At 42.6% G+C, this 25,704-nt stretch overlaps 1 protein-coding gene across 1 annotated transcript in view; it reads right to left on the bottom strand.

The window, feature by feature from the left end:
- Positions 1-25,704, bottom strand: part of BCKDHB (branched chain keto acid dehydrogenase E1 subunit beta) — a 268,268-nt gene that overhangs the window by 202,978 nt on the left and 39,586 nt on the right. Inside the window, exons 4-6 of the mRNA XM_052645765.1 lie at positions 4,166-4,299; positions 3,788-3,943; positions 681-789 (exon numbers count right to left, since the gene is read on the bottom strand). Of these exons, the coding sequence (XP_052501725.1) occupies positions 681-789; positions 3,788-3,943; positions 4,166-4,299 (399 nt within the window). The remainder of the gene's footprint in view (positions 1-680; positions 790-3,787; positions 3,944-4,165; positions 4,300-25,704) is intronic.

Here is a 25,704-nt window from a genome sequence, read left to right as displayed (position 1 = left end):
AATGGAAATCAACACTGAATATTCATTTTGAAGGACTGAGGCTAAAACTGAAGCTCCAATACTTTGGCCACCTGACGTGAAGAACTGACTCATTGGAAAAGACTTTGATGCTGGGAAAGACTGAAGGCAGGAGAAGAAGGGGACAGCAGAGGATGAGATGGCTGGATGGCATCACCAACTCAATGGACATGAGTTTGAGCAAGCTCCAGGAGATGGTAAAGGACAGGGAAGCCTGGTATGCTGCAGTCCATGGGGTCACAAAGAGTCGGACATGACTGAGTGAACAACAATTTCACTCTCAAAGGAATCCTAATTTAGATGAAGACCTATAAACACACTTTGGCTAAAAGGCATTTATTATTTAGTACAATGAGTTCATTCACCTTTTTATTCAACTTACATCCACTTAACATCTACTGTGTAGCCAAACATAATCCCTACATTCTTGCTACCACTTCATATTGCTTCTTTGTTTCCAAAATTAAGATTTAAATAACTACAGAATTTCCCCTTGTTAACTTAAAATATATAGATGAGGACAAACTAAGTATAGAAGAAATCAGATCTTTTTCCAAAATGGAAATACAAATCAAGCTTATTAAAGAAAAATTTTAATTTTGAACTATGCCAAAAAAAAATGCATAAAGATGTTTATAAATATAAAATAAAAAAACTTTTACCTGCTGCCCTGTAAAGTATTTTAGGTTCAAAAAATATACAAGGATTTTTATCCTCTATGCATGATAAAAGAAGTCCCTTGGCCTGGAAAGGGCTTCTGGGTACAACCACCTGCAAAAACAGATTATTTTTAAAGACAATTTTAGTGAAAATGTCTCCCAGTAAACTCATTTATAAGAGTCAAAATTTAAATAACCAATTGTTACTAATATAGAAATCTTGTATTTTTAGACTAATTACTATTAATCATAAAATTTACATATTGTCCAAAACAATTCCATTTGTTTCATAAATATTTATCACATGCCCACCATATTCTGGTAATTAAGATACTGTTATTTTTTCAAGGAGCTAAACTTCCACATACATTAAAAAATAAAAGGAAACCACAAAGAACACTCACCAAAGCAAATGAGTAAAGTTGTCAATATCGTCCTGTACTGACCTCTAAAGTCTTTTCTGCTAATATTCTACTGCTGCTTTCAAAGGTATGCAAGTTTCTTCTCTAGATTTAACATGCTAAATAAAATCTCTTTTCCCATGATAAATCTGGCCTTCACTTCTTAAGTGGAAAAATAATCCACTGAACTTTATGATCGAGGTAATATTACATGTAGTTACTGCAAAAGTTTCTGGTGGATCAGACAGTAAAGAATCTGCCTGCAATGCAGGAGACCCAGGTTCAATCCCTGGGTCAGGAAGATCCCCTGGAGAAGGGAATGGCAATCCACTCCAGTATTTTTGCCTGGAAAATTCCACAGACAAAGGAGCCTGGTAGGGTACAGTTCGTGGGGTCAGAAGAGTCAGACACTGCTGAGGGACTAACACTTTCACTTCTTTTTTTCTTTTTTTCACTTCACTGCAAAACCAAAAAGAAAGTGTGGATCCGGCACACTTCCAGCTGGAGAAAGGGCTCAGGACTTTCTTGAAAAGGAGGTTGACAATGAGGAAAGTGATAGTAAAGGCAGCAGGTAGCAAGTGTGTTAACTGGACTAAACTCACTATGTGGATTAATTCACTTACTGTTCATAGCAATTCCATGAAGTAGTTATTATTATTTTCTCCAACTTAGAAATTAAAAGAATGAGGTGTAAGCAGGAACCAAGTAACTTGCCCAAGGTTACATCACTTGCTACATCAGAGATTTTCACCAGTTCTGACTCATCAGGTTCTCAACTTCTACATCACTTTGGTTCAAATCACAAGCTGTTGTCCAGTTTAATCATTTTTAAATAACTGCATACACCTAAGTGTCACATAGGAAGAGTTATCATCAAAATATATCTGAATTTATCACAAAGACTCAAATAAGATTGCTTGAAGCAAACTGTATTTGACTTTCAAAATCATTTTTATACAGTTTTAGTGAAGGATTTTTATTTAAAAAATAAAATAGCACAAATCTCACTATTTTCTGAAAATAGACTGCTAAATAAACAGCTCATTGTAACACACCATGTCTTCATCTTATGTTCCTATTTTAGCTTTTCTTCATCTGCCTTCTTCATGTTTATTTTTAGCCTTTTGTACTATATGTGTATTCTCATTTAGGATAAAATAAAGGAGAAAATGTGGAGGGGAGCGAGGTCTTAAAAATACAGACATTAAACATGAATTGATCTTCAGCTCAAGCACAAAAATAACTGTTGACTGAAATGTTCCTGTCCCAAACTACCACTTGCAGCTTATATTGAAAAATTAATACTAATTTTAATAATTAATACTAAGTAATGCAAACCATTACTTAACTACAAAATTTTACAACTTTGATTTGGTTGAAAAAGTAGTAAAACATACACACACATCCACAAATGACTCCTGTTTTTGAAAAACAGGCATAAAGCCCTGGGTAGACATATCTATGAGTTTCTATAATGACTCACTGGAAAGCTTTTCAGAAAATAAAAAAGAAAATATTATTAAAAATTGGGACATAAAATAAGCATATATATATATATATATTTTAATCAAAAGACCTAAAATTATTGTGGAAGGCTATAAAAGAGAGAGAGGCTGCAAAATTAATTGCTTGAGGAAGTATTACCTTACCCTGGACTAGAAAACACACCAAGGTAAAAAAGTCTTACATTACTGTATTTAAAAAGTAAGAGACTGAAAGCAAAAGTTTTACTCCTCTGACTATGAGGTCAATATGGTCTAAGCAGTAGATTTATTAAAATTACGCCAGAATCAACTGTTAAGTGAGAAAGCTCCATTAGAAAGAAACAGAGCTTTACACACTGCTATGTTTTTAATGGATAACCAGCGAGAACTTATTGTATAGCACATGGAACTCTGTTCAATGTCATATGGCAGCATGGATGGGAGGGGAGTTTGGGGCAGAAGTGATGCATGTATATGTAGAGCTGAGTCCCTTTGCCATTCACCTGAGACTATCAGAATATTGTTAACTGGCTGTACCCCAATACAAAATAAAGCTTTTCTTAAGAAAATAGATAACCATTAAGAACCTGCTGTATAGCACAGGGAACGCTACTCAATTCTCTGTAATGCTCTATATATGGGAAAAGAATCTAAAGAAAAGAGTGGATATATGTATATGTCTAACCAAGTCACTTAGCTGTACACCTGGAACTAACAACACTGTAAACCACCTATACTGCAATAAAAATATTTTAAAAACACAGAAGAAAGAAACAGAGCTTTCTGCTCAAATGGAATTTGCAAGCATGGCCTTTCTATTGAATAAATCTGTGAAATGTGCCAAAGATAGATAGGAATGTATATCTTACTTTGTCATTTTCATTTTTATGTCTTGGTAAAATATGCTATTTTGATAAATAAATATGATTTTTATTGCAAAAAAAAAATAGAAAGAGTTTGGAAAGAGACGGTCTTATTATTTGACGTGTATGAAATTAACATTAGGGTCAAGCCATTGTCACTTCAAAAAGAACAGTCTATAAACCTAGGCTGGGTGCTTAATCTAAAAGAAATAAAAGCTCTCTTTCTTAAAAACAATTAAATTCACATAAATTCCAAAAATTCTAATTGTTTTTCTCTAGATAAGCATATTAGTTAATACTAATAGAATGAACCAAAATGGAAACATAAATGGAGAGCAAGCAAAGTACATTAGTGAGAATACCTTGATTCCTGGGCAGTGGGCAAAGAAAGCTTCAGGACTCTGGGAATGATAGAGAGCCCCGTGGCCGACACAGCCCCAAGGGGACCGGATGGTGAGGCTTCCACAATTAAAAAGGTCCCCAGACCGGTAGCGATACTTGGCAGCTTCATTAACAATCTGAAGGGAAAAGAGAGAAGAGATATCTCATGATGAGTCCTTTTATTCCCATCCATTTTCTTAAGCCATTTTATCTAATCTTTAAATATATGCCCATAACAAAATAGCTCAAAGGTAACAAAAAGTTCCTAAGATAGAGGGCAGGAGACTGGAGTTAAAGGTTCCAAACTTCATAGACTTGCCTTAGAAATGCTCCATTATGGCAAAACCCAATTTTCTCACCTGATCAAAAGCAGGGAAAATATAATCTGCAAACTGAATTTCTGCTATGGCGGTAGCACCAGTGACTGCGATTCCAATTCCAAACCCAACGATTCCTTGTTCACACAGTGGGGTATTAAAAACTCTATCTTTACCTACAAAAGATAAGAAAGTCACCCTCATATGACAAATGAGAGTAATGTGAAGCATGATACAACGGAAAATTCAGAGTTAATAACCCTGAGGTAGAGGAAACAAGCAACACGTGAATGAGACAGTAAAGAAATAGTACAATGGTTGGTTTCAATGTAAATATAGTAATTATATTAACTAAGTAACCTAAATGTCCTAAATTAAGAGAAAGATTGTCACACTAGGAGAAAAGAAAGTAAAACCCAGCTACTTAAAAAAATAAATAAAGTAAATGTAAGAAAAAGGAAAAAAAATATACACACAAAATGAAAAACCTAAACCAAAAGAAGTTGATGTCACTACATTAAAAGCAAACAAACTAGACTTTAAGGGAAAAGGTACTACCAGAGATAAAGAGGGAAAATCCACACTGTCAAAGGAGCCAGTTCATAAGGATGACATAATTCTAAATTCATACTCAGGTAAGTGACATGCATGCTCAATCTCTGAGTCATGCCTGACTCTTTTCAACCCCATGGACTGTAGCCCACCAGGCTCCTCTGTCCATGGGATCTTCCTGGCAGGAATACTGGAGTGGGATGCTACTTCCTCCTCCAAGAGATCTTCCCAGTCCAGGGATCAAACCCTCATCTCCTGCTTGGCAGATAGATTCTTTACTACTGAGCCACCTGGGAAGTCCCATATAATAGTACAAACTGCAAATAAATAGAAAAAACTAACAGAATTAAAAGGATAATTAGATAGAATTCCCAATACAGTGGGAGATTTTCATGTACAAGTCTCACTGACAGAAAAAGCACATCAAATAAAAGAAAAAGCACCACTACTCTTGCCTAGAAAATCCCATGGACGGAGGGGCATGGTGGGCTACAGCCCATGAGGTCACAAAGAGTCGGACACGACTGAGCAACTTCACATTCACTTTCACTTAATACTTATTAAAGGTAAAAACTGTTGAATATTTGAACATGGTTAACAAACATAACTGACATAGAGCACCCAAGAGCTAACAATATAAATTCTTTTCAAGTAAACACAGAATACACAGACACCAATTGACTACAGACCAAGCTATATATTCAATCAACAACATCCAAAAGATTAAAATCATACAGAGTATAATCTCAGACCAAGGTGGAATTAAGCTAGAAGCCAATAGCAAATTTTTTAAAAGATATATGCATCTGCCCCCTCATGTTCACTGCTATAATATTTACAATAGCCAAGATATGGAAGTAACTTGAGGGTCCATCGATTGATGAATGGATAAAGAAGATGTAACACATATAGATAAATAGATAGACACAGACACACACACACACACACACACACACACACACAATGGAATATCACTCAGCCATAACAAAGAATGAAATCTCGCCGTTTGCAACCATCTTTGGATGGACCTAGAGGGTATTTTGCTAAGTAAAATACGTCAGACAGAGAACGAAAAGCACTGTGTGATTTTATTCATATGTATAATCTGGAGGGGGAAAAAAGAAGCAAAAACAAAAACCCAGGCTCATAAGCACCCAGGCTCATAAGCACAGAGAATAGGTTGGTGGTTGCCAGAAGTAGGAATGAGGGTTATTAAGAATGAGTGAAGGTGGTCAAAGGTTACAAACTTCCAGTTACAAAATAAAAAAGTCATGTAATGTACAGCCTTTTCATACTGCTCATGGGATTCTAAAGGCAAGAATGCTGAAGTGGTATGCCATTCCCTTGACTTCCCTGGTGGCTCAGAGGTTAAAGCGTCTGCCTCCAGTGCGGGAGACCCAGGTTCGATCCCTGGGTCGGGAAGATACCCTAGAGAAGGAAATGGTAACCCACTCTAGTATTCTTGCCTGGAGAATCCCATAGACAGAGGAGCCTGGCAGGCTATAGTCCACAGGTTCGCAAAGAGTCGGACACGACTGAGCGACTTCACTTCACTTCTCCAGTGAACCATGTTTTGTCAGAACTCTCTGCCACGACCCAACCATCTTGGGTGGTCCTACAAAGCATGGCTTATAGTTTCATTGAGTTAGATAAGGCTATGATCCATGTGATCACTTTGGTTAGTTTTCTGTGATTGATGCCTTTGAACTGTGGTGTTGGAGAAGACTCTTGAGAGTCCCTTGGACAGCAAGGAGATCAAACCAGTCAATCCTAAAGGAAAACAATCCTGAATATTCATTGGAGGGACTGATGATGAAGCTGAAGTTCCAATAATTTGGGCCACCTGATGCAAAGAGCCAACTCATTAGAAAAGATCCTGATGCTGGGAAAGATTGAAGGCAAGAGGAGAAGGGGATGACAGAGGACAATACCTCAAAAAAAATTTTAAGCCTAAAAAAAGCATTAAATACATGGCTAAATATCCCATGTCCCAGAGAAGAAATTATAATGGAAACCAAAAAGTATTTTGCACTGCAAAAACTATGCATTAGTACTTATTGAAGAAGGAAATGGAAACCCACTACTCTTGCCTGGAAAATCCCATGGACGGAGGGGCATGGTAGGCTACAGCCCATGAGGTCGCAAAGAGTCGGACACGACTGAGCAACCTCACATTCACTTTCACTTAATACTTATTAAAATTCCAATCTCAGTCATGGCAGAATAGCTTTCTTCACTCAAACACTCCCACATCAAATGATTCAAACATGGAGAGAATATAACCAACAACTACTTAAAGGCATGGGAGAACAAAAAAGCAGGCCTGAACAGAAGGAGACTTGACTCTTGAAGGAAAGGAAGCACGGGCGGGACGGGCTCCCCTGGGAGACCTGCCCAGGCTAAATGACTTGAGACAGCTAAGACGAAGACACACAGACTCAGTACTATCTTTTTTTAATATTTATTTATTTATTTGGCTGTGCCAGGTCTTAGTTGCGGCACACAAGATCTTTGATCTTCATTTAAGCATGCAGGCTCTCAGTTGCAGTATATGGGATCTAGTTCCATGACCGGGGGGGGGATTGAGCCCTGGCCCCCTACATTGGGAGCTCTGATTACTATTAATCTGCAGGATACCTTATCTGCATCATACAACTCAATTGTCACCTGAAATTTCACCACCTCTTGGCCAGTATCAGGATTTCATGAAAAATTCTCATTTCAGAGAGCTAGCCAGACATAAGCAATGGCCTAGCCAACAATCTAGCCAGGGGACCAAAAGTCTGGTGACTGATCAGGATTCATGTTTCATGTCCATAACCCAAGGATACCCATTCTTCTCGGTGCACAGGACTCACTTTCAGTTCAGTCATTCCTTTGACAGTGACCCACACAGAGGGGAAGTGTTGGGAAACACTCTCAAGGCAGCTGCAGAAACTTGCAGCATGATTCATACTCATTGGGACCTGGGACTATCTACTAAGATCGTGACCTCCATCCTTCATCAGTTCTCCATCTGACTGCAAGTAGCTTGATAACTGCTGAAGAGCTAGGCTTCACTAACTGAAAATGAACACAGATTCCAGCTGCCAAGGGCAGAATCCTGAACCCTGAAATACTGGAAGCACCATCACCAGATGAACAGGGCTCCTACCTATTCTCTGCTGCTTTAAGCACCCAGATTCAGATATTTTTCATCTCAGTTAGTATAGCCCTTTTTACTGCTAGAAGGCAAAAGTGGAGTTTCCTACAGCTCTTACTTCAAAATGGTTTGAGGAAACTGTTTAATAACTCTCTCCAATGACTTCCTATGATCTCCAGAAACTGCTTCAACAAGAACTAAATATTAAAAATCTGTTTTGAAAAGAAAAGAAAAACATAAATTTTTTAAAAATCTGCTTCTATTATCTCTCAAAGATGTCATGATGGAGGGTAAGAGCATAAATAAAATGCACAGTACTGGTAACTTCTTACACGCCATATTTCAGTGGGTGAATTACTGCATACAGGGATTGCACTCTCAGTCAAGCCTGTTCTGGGTTTAAGTACTATCACCACAAATTACTACACTTCCTAAGCCATTATCTGCAACAAATCGCTCACAATACTGAAAAGATTAAAACAATTCATACACTTGTTCAAATGTTTATAAAGTACCTAATATTGTCTAGACTCTATTCTTGATACAGAGGACACAGCAGCAAACAAAACCAAAAAAAAAAAAAAAAAAAGTCCTATCCTTATGGAACTTACTAGTCAGGGAAAACAGACAATAAAAGCCAAATAAATGACAAAGGACTTCCATCGTGATCTGGTGGTTAAGAATCCACCTGCCAATGCAAGGGACACGGTTCAATTCCCGAGCCAGGAAGATTCCACATGCCGGGGGCAGCTAAGCTCATGCACCACAACTACTCAGCCTGTGTGTTTTAGAGCCTGTGCTCCACAAGAAAAGCCACCGCGATGAGACGCCCTGCACCGCAACTAGAAAGTAGCCCACGACTCATGGCAATGAGAGAGCCTGTGTGCAGCAACAAAGACCCAGCACAGGCAGAGATAAATAAACTTAATTAATCAAAATAGATAAATAAAATACATGGTGCATGAGAGCATGACAAGAGCTAGAGAGAACAGTAAAGCAGGGAGCATTTAGGGGAGGGGACGTGGGACTCCAGTGGTCGTAGCCAGGAAGATCAGGGAGGCACCACTGCCTGATGACATTTAAAGGAAGAGCTGAAGAAGGTGAGGAAATATACCGTGCATACGTCCCAGGGCATAAGTGTTCCGGACAGAGGGATTGGTGAGTGCAAACGTCCTGGGGTATGAACATGCTCAGCATATTAGAGGCCAGTTATCGAGTCCAGAGGGCCTGGTGTGGAGTAAGAGAAATTGTGGGAAGACATGGAGTGGAAGAGTGAAGGGGATGGGCTGGGGAGGTGGGAGAGGTCAGATAGGGCCTTGTAGGGTTGGGGGGGTGGTCACGGTAAACATTCTGACTTTGCCTGTGAGAATGAGTCAGTAAGCATGTGAGCAAGACGGGAAGACATGGAGCAAAGTCACCCCATCCTCCAAATCACATTCCAGCAGGAGCCCTCTGGCTGGTCCTTGGTGACCAGCCTGTAAATAGGCAAATATGGACCCGGCAAGACTGATAACAGGAGGCTGCAATCACCCCCGCAAGAGATGATGACATAGAAGAGCAGCAAAGGTGTGAGCATTCAGATAGACAGTCTAAAGACAGCATCAGAAGGATTTACTGAGGAAATAGACATGAAGCAGAGTCAGGGAAGTGCGCAGGGCAATTCAGAGACTTTTTGACTCAGGCAGCCCGAGGACAGTTACCACTGCTCAAGGAAGGGAAAATTATGAAGCAGGTGGAGGTGAGAGATCAGAAGTCCCACTGTGGAAATGTTACGTCTGAGCTGTGCCTTTAGACACAGAGGGAAAGCCGTTCTTTGGACTGTTAGGTGTATGAGTTGGAAGTCTTCAGCATGAAGATTAAAAACCATGGGACTGATGAGATTCCCAAGTATATTTAAATGCGTACATAGAGAGGAGATACCCAGTGCTAAAAAAGACATGGTGTGGGACTTCCCTGATGGTCCAGTGGCTAAGAATTCACCTTGTAATGCAGGGACGCAGGTTAGATCCCTGGTTGGGAAGCTAAGATCTCACAGGCCCACGTACATCAGTAATGAAGCCCGAGAACTAGAAAACCTGAGCACCGAACTAAAGACTCCATGCACCACAACTAAAGTCCAAGCGCCACACCTAGAGAGTCCACGCACCACAACTACAGAGACCACGCACTACAAATAGAGAGTCCAAGCATCAAAACTAGAGACTCCACGGGCCACAACTAGAGAGTCCACGCGCCACACCTAGAGAGTCCACGCACCACAAATAGAGAGTCCTAGCATCAAAACTAGAGACTCTATGGGCCACAAATAGAGAGTCCACGCGCCACAACTAGAGAGTCCACGCGTCACAACTAAACAGTCCACGGGCCACAGGTAGAGTCCACACGCCACAACTGGAGAGTGCACAGGCGACAAAAAGAGTCCACGCAACACAACTAAAGAGTCAACACGCCACAACTAGCGAGTCCACGCGACACAACTAAAGAGTCCACGGGCCACAACTAAAGAGTCCACAGGCCACAACTAGAGAGCCCACGCGCCCCAACTAGAGAGTCCACGCGCCACAACTAGAGAGTCCACGGGTCACAACTAGAGAGTCCACGGACCACAACTAGGGAGTACGTGGGCCACAACTAGAGTGTCCACGGGCCACAACTAGAGTCCACGCGCCCCAACTAGAGAGTCCACGCGCCACAACTAGAGAGTCCACGGGTCACAACTAGAGAGTCCACGGACCACAACTAGGGAGTACGTGGGCCACAACTAGAGTGTCCACGGGCCACAACTAGAGTCCACGCGCCACAACTAGAGAGTCCACGCTCCACAACTAGAGAGTCCACGGGTCACAACTAGAGAGTCCACGGACCACAACTAGAGAGTCCACGTGTCACAACTAGAGTCCACGCGCCACAACTAGAGAGTCCACAGGCCACAACTGGAGTCCACGTGCCACAACTACAGAGTCCACGCGCCACAACTGGAGAGTCCACACGCCACAACTACAGAGTCCACGCTCCACAACTAGAGAGGACATGCATAACAACTAGAGAGTCCACGGCTCACAACTAGAGTCCACGCGCCACAACTAGGGAGTCCACGTGCCACAACCAGGGAGTCGACGTGCCACAACTAGAGAGTCCATGGGCCACAACTAGAGAGTCCATGGGCCACAACTAGAGAGTCCACGGGCTACAACTAGAGAGTCCACGGGCTACAACTAGGGAGTCCACGCACCACAACGAGAGAGTCCACGCGCCACAACAAGAGAGTCCACGCGCCACAACGAGAGAGTCCACGCGCCACAACTAGGGAGTCCACGCGCCACAACTAGGGAGTCCACGGGCTGCGCCACAACTAGAGAGTCCACGCGCCACAACAAGAGAGTCCACGGACCACAACTAGGGAGTACACAGGCCACAACTAGAGTCCACGCGCCACAACTAGAGAGTCCACCGGCCACAACTAGAGTCCATGGGCCACAACCTGAGAGTCCACGGGCCACAACTAGAGAGTCCACGGGCCACAACTAGGAAGTCCACGGGCCACAACTAGAGAGTCCAGGCGCCACAACTAGAGAATCCACGCGCCATGACTAGAGAGTCCACGCGCCACAACCAGAGAGTCCACGCAACACAACTAGAGAATCGACGGGCCACAACTAGAGAGTCCAGGCGCCACAACTAGCGAGTCCACGCGCCATGACTAGAGAGTCCCAGCACCACAACCAGAGAGTCCACGCAACACAACTAGAGAGGCCACGCCTAACAACTAGAGAGTCCACGTGCCACAACTAGAGTCCACGTACCACAACCAGGGAGTCCACGCGCCATAACCAGGGAGTCCACGCGCCTAAACTAGAGAGTCAACGCGCCACAATTAGAGAGTCCACGGGCCACAACCTGAGAGTCCACAGGCCACAATTAGAGTCCACGCGCCAAAACCAGGGAGTCCACACACCACAACTAGAGAGTCCACGGCCCACAACTAGACAGGCCACACGCCACGACTAGGGAGTACATGGGCCACAACTAGAGAGTCCAGGTGCCACAACTGGAGAGTCCACGGGCCACGACTAGACAGGCCACGCACCACGACTAGGGAGTCCACGGGCCACAACTAGAGTGTCCAGGCGCCACAACTAAGAGTCCAGGGGACACAACTAGCGAGTCCACGGGCCAAAACTAGAGAGTCCACGGACCACAACTAGGGAGTACATGAGCCACAACTAGAGTGTCCACGGGCCACAGCTAGAGTCCACGCGCCACAACTAGAGAGTCCACACGCCACAACTAGAGAGTCCACGGGTCACAACTAGAGAGTCCACGGACCACAACTAGGGAGTACATGGGCCACAACTAGAGAGTCCAGGCGCCACAACTGGAGAGTCCACGGATCACAACTAGAGAGCCCACGGACCACAACTAGGGAGTACGTGGGCCACAACTAGAGTGTCCACGGACCACAACTAGAGTCCACGTGCCACAACTAGAGAGTCCACGCGCCACAACTAGAGAGTCCACGGGTCACAACTAGAGAGTCCACGGACCACAACTAGGGAGTACATGGGCCACAACTAGAGAGTCCAGGCGCCACAACTGGAGAGTCCACGGGCCACGACTAGACAGGCCACGCACCACGACTAGGGAGTACATGGGCCACAACTAGAGAGTCCAGGCGCCACAACTGGAGAGTCCATGGGCCACGACTAGACAGGCCACGCACCATGACTAGGGAGTCCACGGGCCACAACTAGAGTGTCCACGCGCCACAACTAAGAGTCCAGGGGACACAACTAGCGAGTCCACGGGCCAAAACTAGAGAGTCCACGGACCACAACTAGGGAGTACATGGGCCACAACTAGAGAGTCCAGGCGCCACAACTAGAGAGTCCACGGGTCACAACTAGAGAGTCCACGGACCACAACTAGGGAGTACATGGGCCACAACTAGAGTGTCCACGGGCCACAGCTAGAGTCCACGCGCCACAACTAGAGAGTCCACGCACCACAACTAGAGAGTCCACGGGTCACAACTAGAGAGTCCACGGACCACAACTAGGGAGTACATGGGCCACAACTAGAGAGTCCAGGCGCCACAACTGGAGAGTCCACGGGTCACAACTAGTGAGTCCACGGACCACAACTAGGGAGTACATGGGCCACAACTAGAGTGTCCACGGGCCACAGCTAGAGTCCACGCGCCACAACTAGAGAGTCCACGCGCCACAACTAGAGAGTCCACGGGTCACAACTAGAGAGTCCACGGACCACAACTAGGGAGTACATGGGCCACAACTAGAGAGTCCAGGCGCCACAACTGGAGAGTCCACGGGCCACGACTAGACAGGCCACGCGCCACAACTAGAGAGTCCACGGGTCACAACTAGAGAGTCCACGGACCACAACTAGGGAGTACATGGGCCACAACTAGAGAGTCCAGGCGCCACAACTGGAGAGTCCACGGGCCACGACTAGACAGGCCACGCGCCACGACTAGGGAGTACACGGGCCACAACTAGAGAGTCCACGCGCCACAACTGGAGAGTCCACGGGCGACAAATAGAGAGTCCACGTGTCACAACTAGAGTCCACGCGCCACAACTAGAGAGTCCACAGGCCACAACTGGAGTCCACGTGCCACAACTACAGAGTCCACGCGCCACAACTGGAGAGTCCACACGCCACAACTACAGAGTCCACGCTCCACAACTAGAGAGGACATGCATAACAACTAGAGAGTCCACGGCTCACAACTAGAGTCCACGCGCCACAACTAGGGAGTCCACGTGCCATAACCAGGGAGTCCACGTGCCATAACCAGGGAGTCGACGTGCCACAACTAGAGAGTCCACGGGCCACAACTAGAGAGTCCACGGGCTACAACTAGAGAGTCCACGGACCACAACTAGGGAGTACACAGGCCACAACTAGAGTCCACGCGCCACAACTAGAGAGTCCACCGGCCACAACTAGAGTCCACGGGCCACAACCTGAGAGTCCACGGGCCACAACTGGAGTCCACGGGCCACAACTAGAGAGTCCACGGGCCACAACTGGAGTCTACGGGCCACAACCTGAGAGTCCACGGGCCACAACTGGAGTCCACGTGCAACAACTAGAGAGGCCACAGGCCACAACTAGAGAGTCCACGCGCCATGACTAGAGAGTCCACGCGCCACAACCGGAGAGTCCACGCGGCACAACTAGAGAGGCCACGCCTAACAACTAGAGAGTCCACGTGCCACAACTAGAGTCCACGCGCCACAACTAGAGAATCGACGGGCCACAACTAGAGAGTCCACGCGCCATGACTAGAGAGTCCACGCGCCACAACTAGAGTCCACGTACCACAACCAGGGAGTCCACGCGCCATAACCAGGGAGTCCACGCGCCATAACCAGGGAGTCCACGCACCACAACGAGAGAGTCCACGCGCCATAACCAGGGAGTCCACGCGCCTAAACTAGAGAGTCAACGCGCCACAACTAGAGAGTCCACGGACCACAACTAGAGTCCACGGACCACAACCAGGGAGTCCACGCGCCATAACCAGGGAGTCCACGCGCCTAAACTAGAGAGTCAACGCGCCACAATTAGAGAGTCCACGGGCCACAACTAGTGACTCCACGGGCCACAACCTGAGAGTCCACGGGCCACAATTAGAGTCCACGCGCCAAAACCAGGGAGTCCACGCACCACAACTAGAGAGTCCACAGCCCACAACTATGGAGTCCACAGCCCACAACCACAGTCCACGCGCCACAACTAGAGAGTCCATGCGGCCCAACTAGAGAGTCCACGCACCACAACTAGGGAGTCCACACGTCACAACTAGAGATTCCACGCACCACAACTAGAGAGGCCACGCACCACAACTAGAGAGGCCACACGCCACAACTAGAGAGGCCGTGCCACAACTAGAGTGTCCACATGCCACAACTAGAGTGTCCACGGCCCACAACTAGAGAGTCCACGGCCCACAACTAGAGAGTCCACGGGCCACAACTAGAGAGTCCACGGCCCACAACTATGGAGTCCACAGCCCACAACCACAGTCCACGCGCCACAACTAGGGAGTCCACACGTCACAACTAGAGAGTCCACGCGCCACAACTAGAGAGTCCACGCACAACAACTAGAGTCCACACGCCACAACTAGAAAGTCCAAGCATCACAACTGGATTTCACGTGCCGCAATGAAAGATCCTGCATGACGCAAGAAAGGTCCCAAGTGCCTCAACTGAAAGCCGACAAAGCCAATTCATTCATTCATTTTTAAAAGACAAGATGTGAAAAATAATTAGCAACCTTGGAAAGGACAAAACAGCCAGAATTTGGAGGCAAACTAGCAGAGCGTGCTGGCCTACAAGTCAGACGACGTGATCCTAAGAGACTACAGCGACCTTAGCCACGTGCTGTCTACTGGAAAGTAAAACAGACAGCCAACAGGAACTTGCTGTAAGGCTCAGGAAGCTCAAACAGGGACTCTCTATCAACCTAGAAGTTGGGATGGGGAAGGGGATGGGAGGGAGGTTCAAAAGAGAGGGGATGCATGTATACATACGGCTGATTCAGGTTGAAGTCTGACAGAAAACAGCAAAATTCTGTAAAGCAATTACCCTTCAGTAAAAAATAGATTAATTAAGAAAAAAGAAAAGTGAGATGAGGGCTGACCACTTTCTAACTGGTGACCTGGATATAACAGTGTCTGCCAGGTGAGAGGAAGGGAAAAAACAAAGGCCTAATTCAAGAGGGATGGGAGAATAGAAATTGCAGACAAGGAAATAACAATTTCACTTGGAGAAATTTGCTGTAAAGGAAAGAAGAGAAAAGCAGCAACAACTAGCTGAAGAAGAATATGGAATCAGTAGAGGGGTTATTTTAATATGGAAGAAACAGAAGGATATTTGCAGGCTGGTAGAAATGATGAGTTGGGGTGGGGGGTGGAAACTGATGACTGAGAAAACTAATGAAATGGAGACAAGGATGAGCGAGCGGAACCATGTGCTTGAGACGGTGACAGAGGAAGAGGGGGTCCGGTGTGGAGAGTGATAGGAACCCTTATGTTCATTCAGAGAGAAGGCACGTGTGGGCACTGATGCTGGAACACAGGGAGATGCAGTGGAGAGTCTGCCGAAGTTCTCTGTTCTCTCCATCTGTCTTAGTAAAATGTGAATGAGACTATTTGCTAAGAGAAGGATGGGGGAGCCTGGTGGGCTACAGTCCATGGGGTCTCAAAGACACAACTGAGCAACTCACACACACACACACACAAGGATGGGGGAGGCAGTGTATTTTTTTTTTTGGTCACACTGTGGCATGCAGGATCTTAGTTCCCAGACCATGGATCAAACCTGTGCCCCCAGGATGGACGTGTGGAATCCTAACCACTGGGCCACTAGGGAATTCTGGGGAGGCAGTGCTGAGAAAAGAGCATATGAAATAGTCATACGGGAACATGTAGCCTGGGTGGGCCCTGAAGGTCACCAGTATTGATCTGAAAGTGAGTTCACTTGACAAGATGATATGTTTTGCTCCAACAATATTCAGCTCAGGATTGAGGATACAGACAATGATGGATTTAACCAGCATTGAATTTTGCCAAGCAAATCGTGGCATGGAATTTAAAGTGGGTATAAAGAGAAGAAAGGTCATCAGGGGAGTGAGAGTCAGTGATAGGGTGGCAGGATTCATGAATTTCAAGGATCAAGACAGTCAAAGGATTGTTAGGGTGGAGGCATGAGAGGCAGTGAGCTGGGGAGGTTCGAGGTGGAGGTCAGAGTTGAGAAGGTTTCATACTGAGAGGATGGAGGGACTAGGAATGACAGTCTGGGGCAGGACCATAAGAGTGAAAAGCCAAGGTGGGATGGAACACAAGATCCCTAGAGCAAAGGATAAAAAAGTAAGAGAGCATCCAGGTGGATACTGACAGGAGTGCTGGTGAGGCTGGCGGTGAGCCACACTAGTAACAGAGAGGACTGGCCTGGAGTCAGCAGGCACCAAGGAAGGACAGCATTAGCACTTGCTATTCAATACATTATTGAATTATTTATTGCAAACATTCAATAAATGTTTATTTTGAGAGACTAAATTAGATAATAAGAGCTAGGCTTCTTTGGATTTAGAATTCAACTCTAGGGACTTCCCTGATAGTCCAGTGATTAAGACTTCACCTTTCAATGCAGAGGATATGGGTTCAATCCCTGATCAGAGAACGAAGATCCCACACGCTCTGAGGCCAAAACACCAAAACATGAGATAGAAACAATATTGTAACAAATTCAATGAAGACTTTAAAAACAGTTCACATCCAAAAAAAAAAAAAAGGCAATCAAATCTATATGACTGTGTCTTTACTTTCTGAAATAACCAAACTCAACTTTTTGCTATTTGGAACCAAACTTCTAGAATTCAGTACATTTAAGTAGTGATTATATATCTGCATTAAGGATGTGATTACATAATCTCACAGAGACCACATGGTCACTTTAGGTCAGGTGGTACAAAAATTGGATAGTCCTGAAACACATGATAATTTAACATATTCAACCAAGTGATAAACAAAACCTAAAATAAGCTGCAGTTCCTATGGCAGCTAAAGGCTATAAGGACAAATCTATTTCTGAGGCTCCAAGATCACTGTGTTAGGGGAAGCATACTGACTGAAACCGCCCACCCTGGCCAGGCACCATAGTAACCATTAGCATGAGTTGTTTTATGACAGGAGGTCCTGGTAAGGAACAGGGAACCAGAAGAGTTCAGGAAAGGTAAAAAGGAGACACCACATGTCTGACAACCTCTCAGAATCCTTCTCTCTGGCATCCATCTTAGCTGAACAAGGCATGCACCACCAGGAAGGACTCTGAGTCAGAATGATTACCTAAAGACAACCCGGAAACTAATGCCATCACCATAAAATCTGAGACTGCAAGCCACATGGCAGAGCTGTTCTCCTGGGTTCCCTTACCCTACTGCTCTCCACCTGAGTGCCCTTTCCCAGTAAAATCTCTTGCTTTGTCAGCACGTGTGTCTCGTGTCTCCTCAGGCAATTCATTTCGAGTGTTAGACAAGAGCCCAGTCTCGGGCCCTGGAAGGGGTTCCCCCTTCCTGCAACAGTTGTAAGAGGGACAGATACAAACTACTGCAAACAAACTCAGTTAATGTTTACTTAGGTGATTAGTGGCTGTGAGTTCACATGAAGGAAAAAAGTATGCCTACTCTGAAAGTTTTTCAATGCCCAACAGCCTTGGACTGAGTCAGAAAAGAGTAAGTAATATCTGAATTACTTCTTACTGAACTTAAGATAACTGAGTAAGATTAACATTTCAGGTAAACTTATGGTTACTGATAACACAGTAACAGGAATAGAAGATATTCACTTGCAGCAACATGGATGGAACTAGAGGTTATCATACTAAGCGAGGGAAGTCAGAAAGAGAAAGACAAATACCATATGATATCACCTATATGTAGAATCAAATGCAACACAAATGAACTTATCTATGAAACAGAAACAGACTCACAGACATAGAAAATAGATTTGTTCCCAGGGTTGGGGGGCGTGGGCTGGGGAGCGGGTAGGAATGGATTGGGAGTTTGGGATTAACAGATGCAACCTATTATATATAGGATGGATAAAACACGGTCCTACTGTATGGCACAGGGAACTATATTCAATATCCTATGATAAACCATAATGGAAAAGAATATGAAAAAGAATATATATATATATACATATAACTAAATCACTTTGCAGTACACCAGAAACTAATGCAACATTGTAAATCAACTATACTTCAAAATACTAAATCAACTATACTTCCAACACACTAAAAAATAAATTTTAAAAATTAAAAAGTGAGAAAAGATATTCATACAGCATACCATTTTCTTATATTTTGCTACCTTTGCTTAAGTTTTAGGCTAATATCTTTGTGTAACTCCATGATCCCCTGAGTCAATGAAAATGTGAAGAATGCATTAGTGTAGATGGTTGACCATTTAAATAAACGACTTCAACTTCTCATTTGTTAAAGATTAAGTATAAAGTCATACCACCACTTTCTAACTTTTTTTTTTTTTGTAAAGAGAATGTGATTAAGAAGTTGGACATCCCTGGCAGCATACTCTCTGTTGAAGTTATCATCCACTAAATGACGCCAAACATCAAAACAACAGCGGCTGACTTCTCTGTCCAAAGAATCACAAATGAGCAAATCGAGTCCAGCAGTGAACCCAGTTCCCTATGACATCTCTGCCACAAGCAAAGGCCAGAAACAGTGAGAAGAGTGCAAAGAAACAACAATTAGGAAAAAGAAGTAGTCGTGGTTTAAGGTGACAACCAGTTACCTCCTGGTAGGTTAAAAAAACTGCAGACCTCAGTATCTTCAGAACCCATAGCTAGTTCTAAATTAGCTTTCCTTGTGAATAAGTGGTCCTGTAAGCTATTAAATCTACCCAGGGTAAAAATTAAATATTTTCCAATAAAGTTTTCTGAAAAAGCTGAATCCCGGAAGCAAGGCGGACTGAGGCACAAGCATCGGGTAACAGCAGCGGCAGCAGTGTTTCACTTCCTCAGAAAGCCTCCTGAATCTAAAAAGCCGTCGGTACCAGAGATAGAAGCAGAAGGATCTGTCCTTTTAGGAGATAGAGCACATAAACAAAGAATGGCAGCAAGAGGCAACACTTCAGATGCAGAAGACAACCAGCCTTTGGAGGAGCCTGGTCATTCACAGCTCAGGGGGATAAACCCGCAGATGAATGAGGGAACTGGTTTTGAATTTTTGTCATCATTCATCTCTGCAAGGAATTAACAATGTAAACTGGCAAAGAAACACTCATCCCGTGTGACTGTGGCAGGGCCTGAAATGGAAAATAAGGGAGGCCAGATCCTGGAGAACAGCTCACTAATGGCTGAGCTTCTGAGCGATGTACCCTTCACCTTGGTCCCACACGTGTGCCTTGCAGGGCACCGTCAGTGACCTTCCCGAACACTTAGTCTCCTATGATGTCAGCGAAACCTTACCAAGGTTCTGGTATGATTTCACTCTCGAAAACTCAGTACTCTACGGTTCGTAATCGTTATGTCTATGTGCACCTTAACAAACTTTAAAACAAAAGTTTGCCGATTTTATTTCACTCGTCTGATGTTTTTTGTAAAGGCTCTTAAAGGTTATCAGAAAGAAAATAATAATATATTATTCATTGCTCTATTTTTTTTAGAATAAAGCATATATGTATAAAAACTAAACCTAAGATCAACTTCCTTTTCCTCTAGTAATAAATACAAAGATTAATTTATCAAGGCTTTTGGAAAGGTGATTTTGTCAACCAGTCTCTCAAAATATAGCACTTCACATTTATCTTGGAAAAACTGTGAAAAAGAACTGAGACATTTTTTTAGCACAACTCTGAAATATCTACTCAGAGTGTGACTTCCCTGGTTTGGAGGAAAACTTAATGTTATCCCCTTTCTCCTTTCACTGTGTTTATGAATGAATTCAGACCAAAAAAAAAAAAAGTTGCTAGTTAGCTCAATTTCTTCAGTCTTAATTTAGACATTGATGTGGAAGTTTACAACTTTTCCTGGAAAGCAATAGTAGTTTGCTGAGACAAGACTGCTGTATGAAGAATGCTCTGGATACTGTTTCTTTCGAATGGCAGATTCTCCTTAAGCCCATGGCCGTCTTCTCCACCTTGATGGAGACCCAGGTTCCTGTCCTTATTTTTTTGCTACTTCATGGTTTGCTCTCTCACCAGCTTTACAAGAACATCCCCTGCTTCTGCTTCAGTTGGCATTTTCTCTCCTTACCTCTTGTATTTACAGTTTATAAAGAGACCCGCATTTCCTTCCGACCTCTCTGCCTCCCAAAGAAAAGACACTTATGATATGCATTATTGCTGATAAAGCCCTTATTTAGACATTTGTTGGCCACAATACAGAAGGAAAAGTTTAACTGCCAGAAAAACTACAGCTGATACATTTCCAGCTAGAGTGTAGGCAAAACACCTAGCTAGGGCTTTTAATTTGTGAATATCCACTGTCTATTCTGACCAAAATAGAAAACTGCCATTGGTCCATAAGCTATAAAGGGAAGAGATAGATTATGATAGAGTATTTTCTATGCCATGGAAAATTTAAATCATATTTGTTCTGATTAGTGCCAATACAATTTATTGACTCTGTACCAAATCTTAAATATATTTTTCACAAAGATAGAGTGCCATATCAAAACTAAACACTGTGCACAAAAGTACATGAATTAAGTTTTAATGTGGCATGCATGTTTGTTTAATAAATGTGGCATGGTCTTGATAAACTGTTACATGATTAAGAGTTAAATGTACATTTCTATTGACAAAAATATGCTTTATTTACAAATAATGGTACCATATGAGGTAAATGCCTAAATTAGATCTTTACATAATTTTCATAAAACATCAGTGTAGGAAATCTAACTTATTATAAGACAAAAGTGAACATTTTATAGCAGTTTTTGTGAAAACATTTTTTTTCAATATTCATGTAAATATACCTTAACACCAAATGTAAGCATGTTATCCGTTTATCTAATATGTATTAAATTTTGTCTAAAGTACTTATACATTTCATTTATATGTATGTCTACCATGTCATAACTATGCGTATAAGTATTTTAATTTGTCTATAAAAGATATTTAAGCAAACAAGAATTTTAAAAAACTGAAAAAAAAAATTATGAAAAAGCAGCTGTAAAACTGCCTTTCTCTAAGTAACCAGTATTTCCTCAGGACACAAATCTGAATAGGTCAGACTATCCTTCCAGAAAAAAGATCAACTTCCTCAGAGAAATAGCTCAAGTCCAAGATTCCTTGGATAGAAAGATAAATAAGGACATAAACATTTGTGACTCAGATACAAAATAAACCACAGGAAATCAATGTCATTATACATATTCAATACAATTTTAATGGGGCAAGGGATAGGGAGACACAGGAAGCATATTTCAGTCATTTTAATCACAATAGACTTCTTGGTGGCTCAGTGGTAAAGAATCCGCTTGCCAATGCAGGAGACTCAAGTTCAATCCCTGGGTCAGGAAGGTCCCCTGGAGAAGGAAATGGCAACCCAATCCAGTATTCTTGCCTGGGAAATCCCATGGACAAAGGAAAATGGCAGGCTATAGTCCATGGAGTTGCAAAAGAGCTGGACACAACTCAGCACCTAATGACAAGAAATTTCAGTCACACACTTTTTGGAATATGCTGTGATTTCACAGTTTAAAGTTTGCTGATGAAGAATTTAATCAAGATGAAAGGCATTTGTTTGTGGGTCAAACAAAGTAAAAATACAAAGTTAATCCAGATCACTTCTGCCTCTTTAAAATAAGAGAAAGAAAAGAACAGAATGTTGCATTCATTAGATAAATAGGCCAGAGAGACATTTAGAGGATAAATATGCAAATAAAATTTTCTAAACATACTAAGCAAGATGAGTATACAAGTTATCATCCAAATGGAAAATATGTCTGGGAATGCTAGGATACCAAAGATAATTAACAGATGTTAATTGATCAACAGTCTTAACCTGAGTAGTCCCAGGAAAACGGGACTGTCCTTGGTAAACCAAAACTTATTATTAGAGTAAGGAATATTATGGAAGCTTAGGCTTCCCTGGTAGCCCAGATGGTAAAGACTCTGCCTGCAATGCAGGAGACCTGGGTTTGATCCCCAGATTGGGAAGATTCCCTGCAGAATGGAATGGTAACCCACTCCAACTGTTGATCAGAGAATTCCATGGACAGAGCAGCCTAGAGAGCCACAGTTCAGGGGGTTGCAAAGAATTGGACACAACTGAACAACTAATACACACAAGTGGAAACTTATAGGGGAAATATAAACCATGTACTTAGCCATAACTAATCTGCCATTGATTAGCATCCTAAATTCGGCTACTCATGATCCATAACTAGAAAACGGAAGAGTTGACTTAGCACTCCCACCATCAAGGTAGTAGTCATGGTGTACTACCTGGAGGGGCATTCTGAGGCATGCAGCCCAGCTCCCCCGTGTGAAGAGATTGTTGCTCTGGTTCCTAAGGGTGCTCTCAGCAAACCAACACCAGCTGTCACCCCTTCAGAGACTGCCTCAACCACACCGAACCTCCAAATTCAAGGTCATGCTTGGTGGCCACTATCCAATAATTGATCAGTGTGAGTATAAAGGACTGATCATTTCAGCTCAACTAGGGACAACTCAAAAGGGTCATCATGGCTCCAGAGATCCCACAGGTTGGCCAAGGCCATCCTTTGAACTGTAACCCTTTTGGACAGTTCCTTTCTGCTTTCAGAAGGTGCCAGGTTCCAGGGTTTCCAGATTTAGTAAGTTTGCCTCTATTTACAATGATCTTATAGCAACATTCTCCAAATTGTAGCCTCTAGGCAATAATTGCTAGAAAGTGCTGTTTGGGTGTCTTGTCCTATAGATTCTACCTCTATTATATTCTGAATACTACTGGGAAATAGATCTGGGTTACTATAACCGATAAGACAGGAGAATTAAAGATGATAAAAATCAACCAGAAGCAAATGTGCTTAGTAAATGTTTACTCAATGAATGGATAGATGAAATGCAGACGTCTCACTGTAACTAATGAGTCTACAACTCTAGGTGCAGAACCAGCAATGTCCAGATCCTGCGAAGTCCAAATCCGTTTCAAGGATTTAATGATCAGATTAGAATCCATGAGCTCCTCTACTGAGAATACAGACTACATGTCACTCATCTTTGAACACTCAGTGTACCTAGCACAATGCTTTGAACTTAGCAGTCATTCAATAGTTTTGCTTGAGTGACCAGATTTAAAAGGCCCATCATGCCTGGGCTAAAAGGCACATAGTCTGTGACAATGAGGGTGTAGTGACCCAGGTTTGATCCCTGGGTCAGGAAGATGCCCTGGAGAAGGGAATGGCAACCCACTCCAGTATTCTTGCCTGAAGAATTCCTTGGACAGAGGAGTCTGGCAAGCTATAATCCATGGGGTCACAAAGAGTTAGACACGACTGAACAACTAACACTTTCAGTACAACTTTTCAACAATGATCCACCAAGCATTCTAAACAGAGATATGCCAGGAAGGCAGACAATAGTTTAGTTGAAATCGATATGTAATAATACATACATGAAACTTTTCATTCAAATAATGGGGAGATGTGACCGTGAAGGGACTACAGACTCACCCAGGCATAAAGAAGAGAACTATCTTCAGTCATCCTAGTGACTTATGTCGTCTTTAACATGTAACATTTTTAAAATGTTATAAATGAAGAAACTGAATGACCAAAATAACATTAAAATGAGAAATGATAGCCAACATTTGGGGAAATTATAAAATCAGTGAAAAGAAACTGAAATAGGGAACATCTGGTTGGGATGAGCACTATGTTTGAGGCATAATGACGTTCAATATCTGAGACCACGATTTCTCAGACGAAGTACTAGATGGATAACTTTTAAGGGAAAGATATTCTCTTGTACTTCTAATGTCAACTTAAATCAATTTTAATACATATAAAATTAAACTCAGCATTTATTACCCTTATTAAAAGAAAAAGGCAAAAATCTTAAATACAAAAAAATAAACATCTGATAATTAAATTCAAGTTAACAGCAAAACTGAAGTATAACAAATAATGGTTTTCTGCTGTAGCAATGTAGCGTCAGATCAGATTCTATACATAATCTTCATTTTTTAAATCATTCTGATGAAAAAATCCCTTTTCACTTAAATTCACCATATATAATAATGTATGTAACCTCATGGCTTTCTTTGATAACTGATAATCAGATCTCATACTAAAGAAAGAAGAAAAAAACACCCACAGCATTCCTTGAATGCTAATTTTAAGGAAGGTACTTTGAAATAAAGTTGGTATCACAACCACATTGAAATCCTTATCAAATGTGTAAATATTCAATTACTACTGGAATCAGGTATAGAAAATTCTTCAGTGTTTAATTATTGATATACCAACTACTAATGAACTGTTGAAAGTTAAATGGAATCTGTGAAATTCATCTGTCTGTGACTTGAATGTGTTATTGCTATAATGCTGGTTTCTCTGGGTATGGCACACAGAGATGTTATTAGTATTAGCACAATTCAATCCCTGGATTGGGAAGATCCCCTGGAGAAGGGAATGGCTAACCACTCCCATATTCTTGCCTAGAAAATCCCTTTGGCAGGAGCCTGGTGGGCTACAGTCCATGGGGTTGCAAGAGTTAGATACAACTTAGCAACTAAAGAATAGCAACAAATTAAAGGGGCAGAAAGCAGGAAAACCAATTATAGCATCATCATATCCTACCACTGCTGAATATCTTCTCACCAGCTCCACGTCTTCAAAAAAGGAAACTGAGTCTTGATTTAAGTGTAGCCTTGGTTCCTTTACAAAGACTTGTTCTATTCTATTAGAGAGGTTTCTTTCCTAAATTGGCTGTTGCAAATTACTCAACTCATCAATGCTAAAATATATCAAATTAGAACTTAATGATCTGGCACCACAGTCACAGAAGCAAAATAATTCTGAACATTTAATCTGAATGTAAAAATTCTTTATAAACAATATCCTCAAATTCCCTGATGTTTCTCTAAAAACTAAAGCAAATAAAATAGCAGGTTTAAGCCATCACAGCATGTAACATACTTACCAACAACAAAGTAAAACAAAAAGCATCTTTAAAGTAGTGATTTTAAAAATGATCAAGAGACCACATGAGAATTTCTTTACAAGAACCTTGAAAAGAGGTGCTTAAAACTTTGAGTCAATAATTAATTGCACTGCAATATAGCACACTTACTCTGCATAAGTGTATACATGTTTCTACTTTGAAAAGGCAGTATGAAATCTAC

This window comes from Budorcas taxicolor, chromosome 9, assembly GCF_023091745.1.
Source record: "Budorcas taxicolor isolate Tak-1 chromosome 9, Takin1.1, whole genome shotgun sequence".
Classification (NCBI taxonomy): domain Eukaryota; kingdom Metazoa; phylum Chordata; class Mammalia; order Artiodactyla; family Bovidae; genus Budorcas; species Budorcas taxicolor.
Note: the sequence above shows the minus strand (reverse complement) of the source record. Positions and strands in the feature narration are given on the sequence as shown.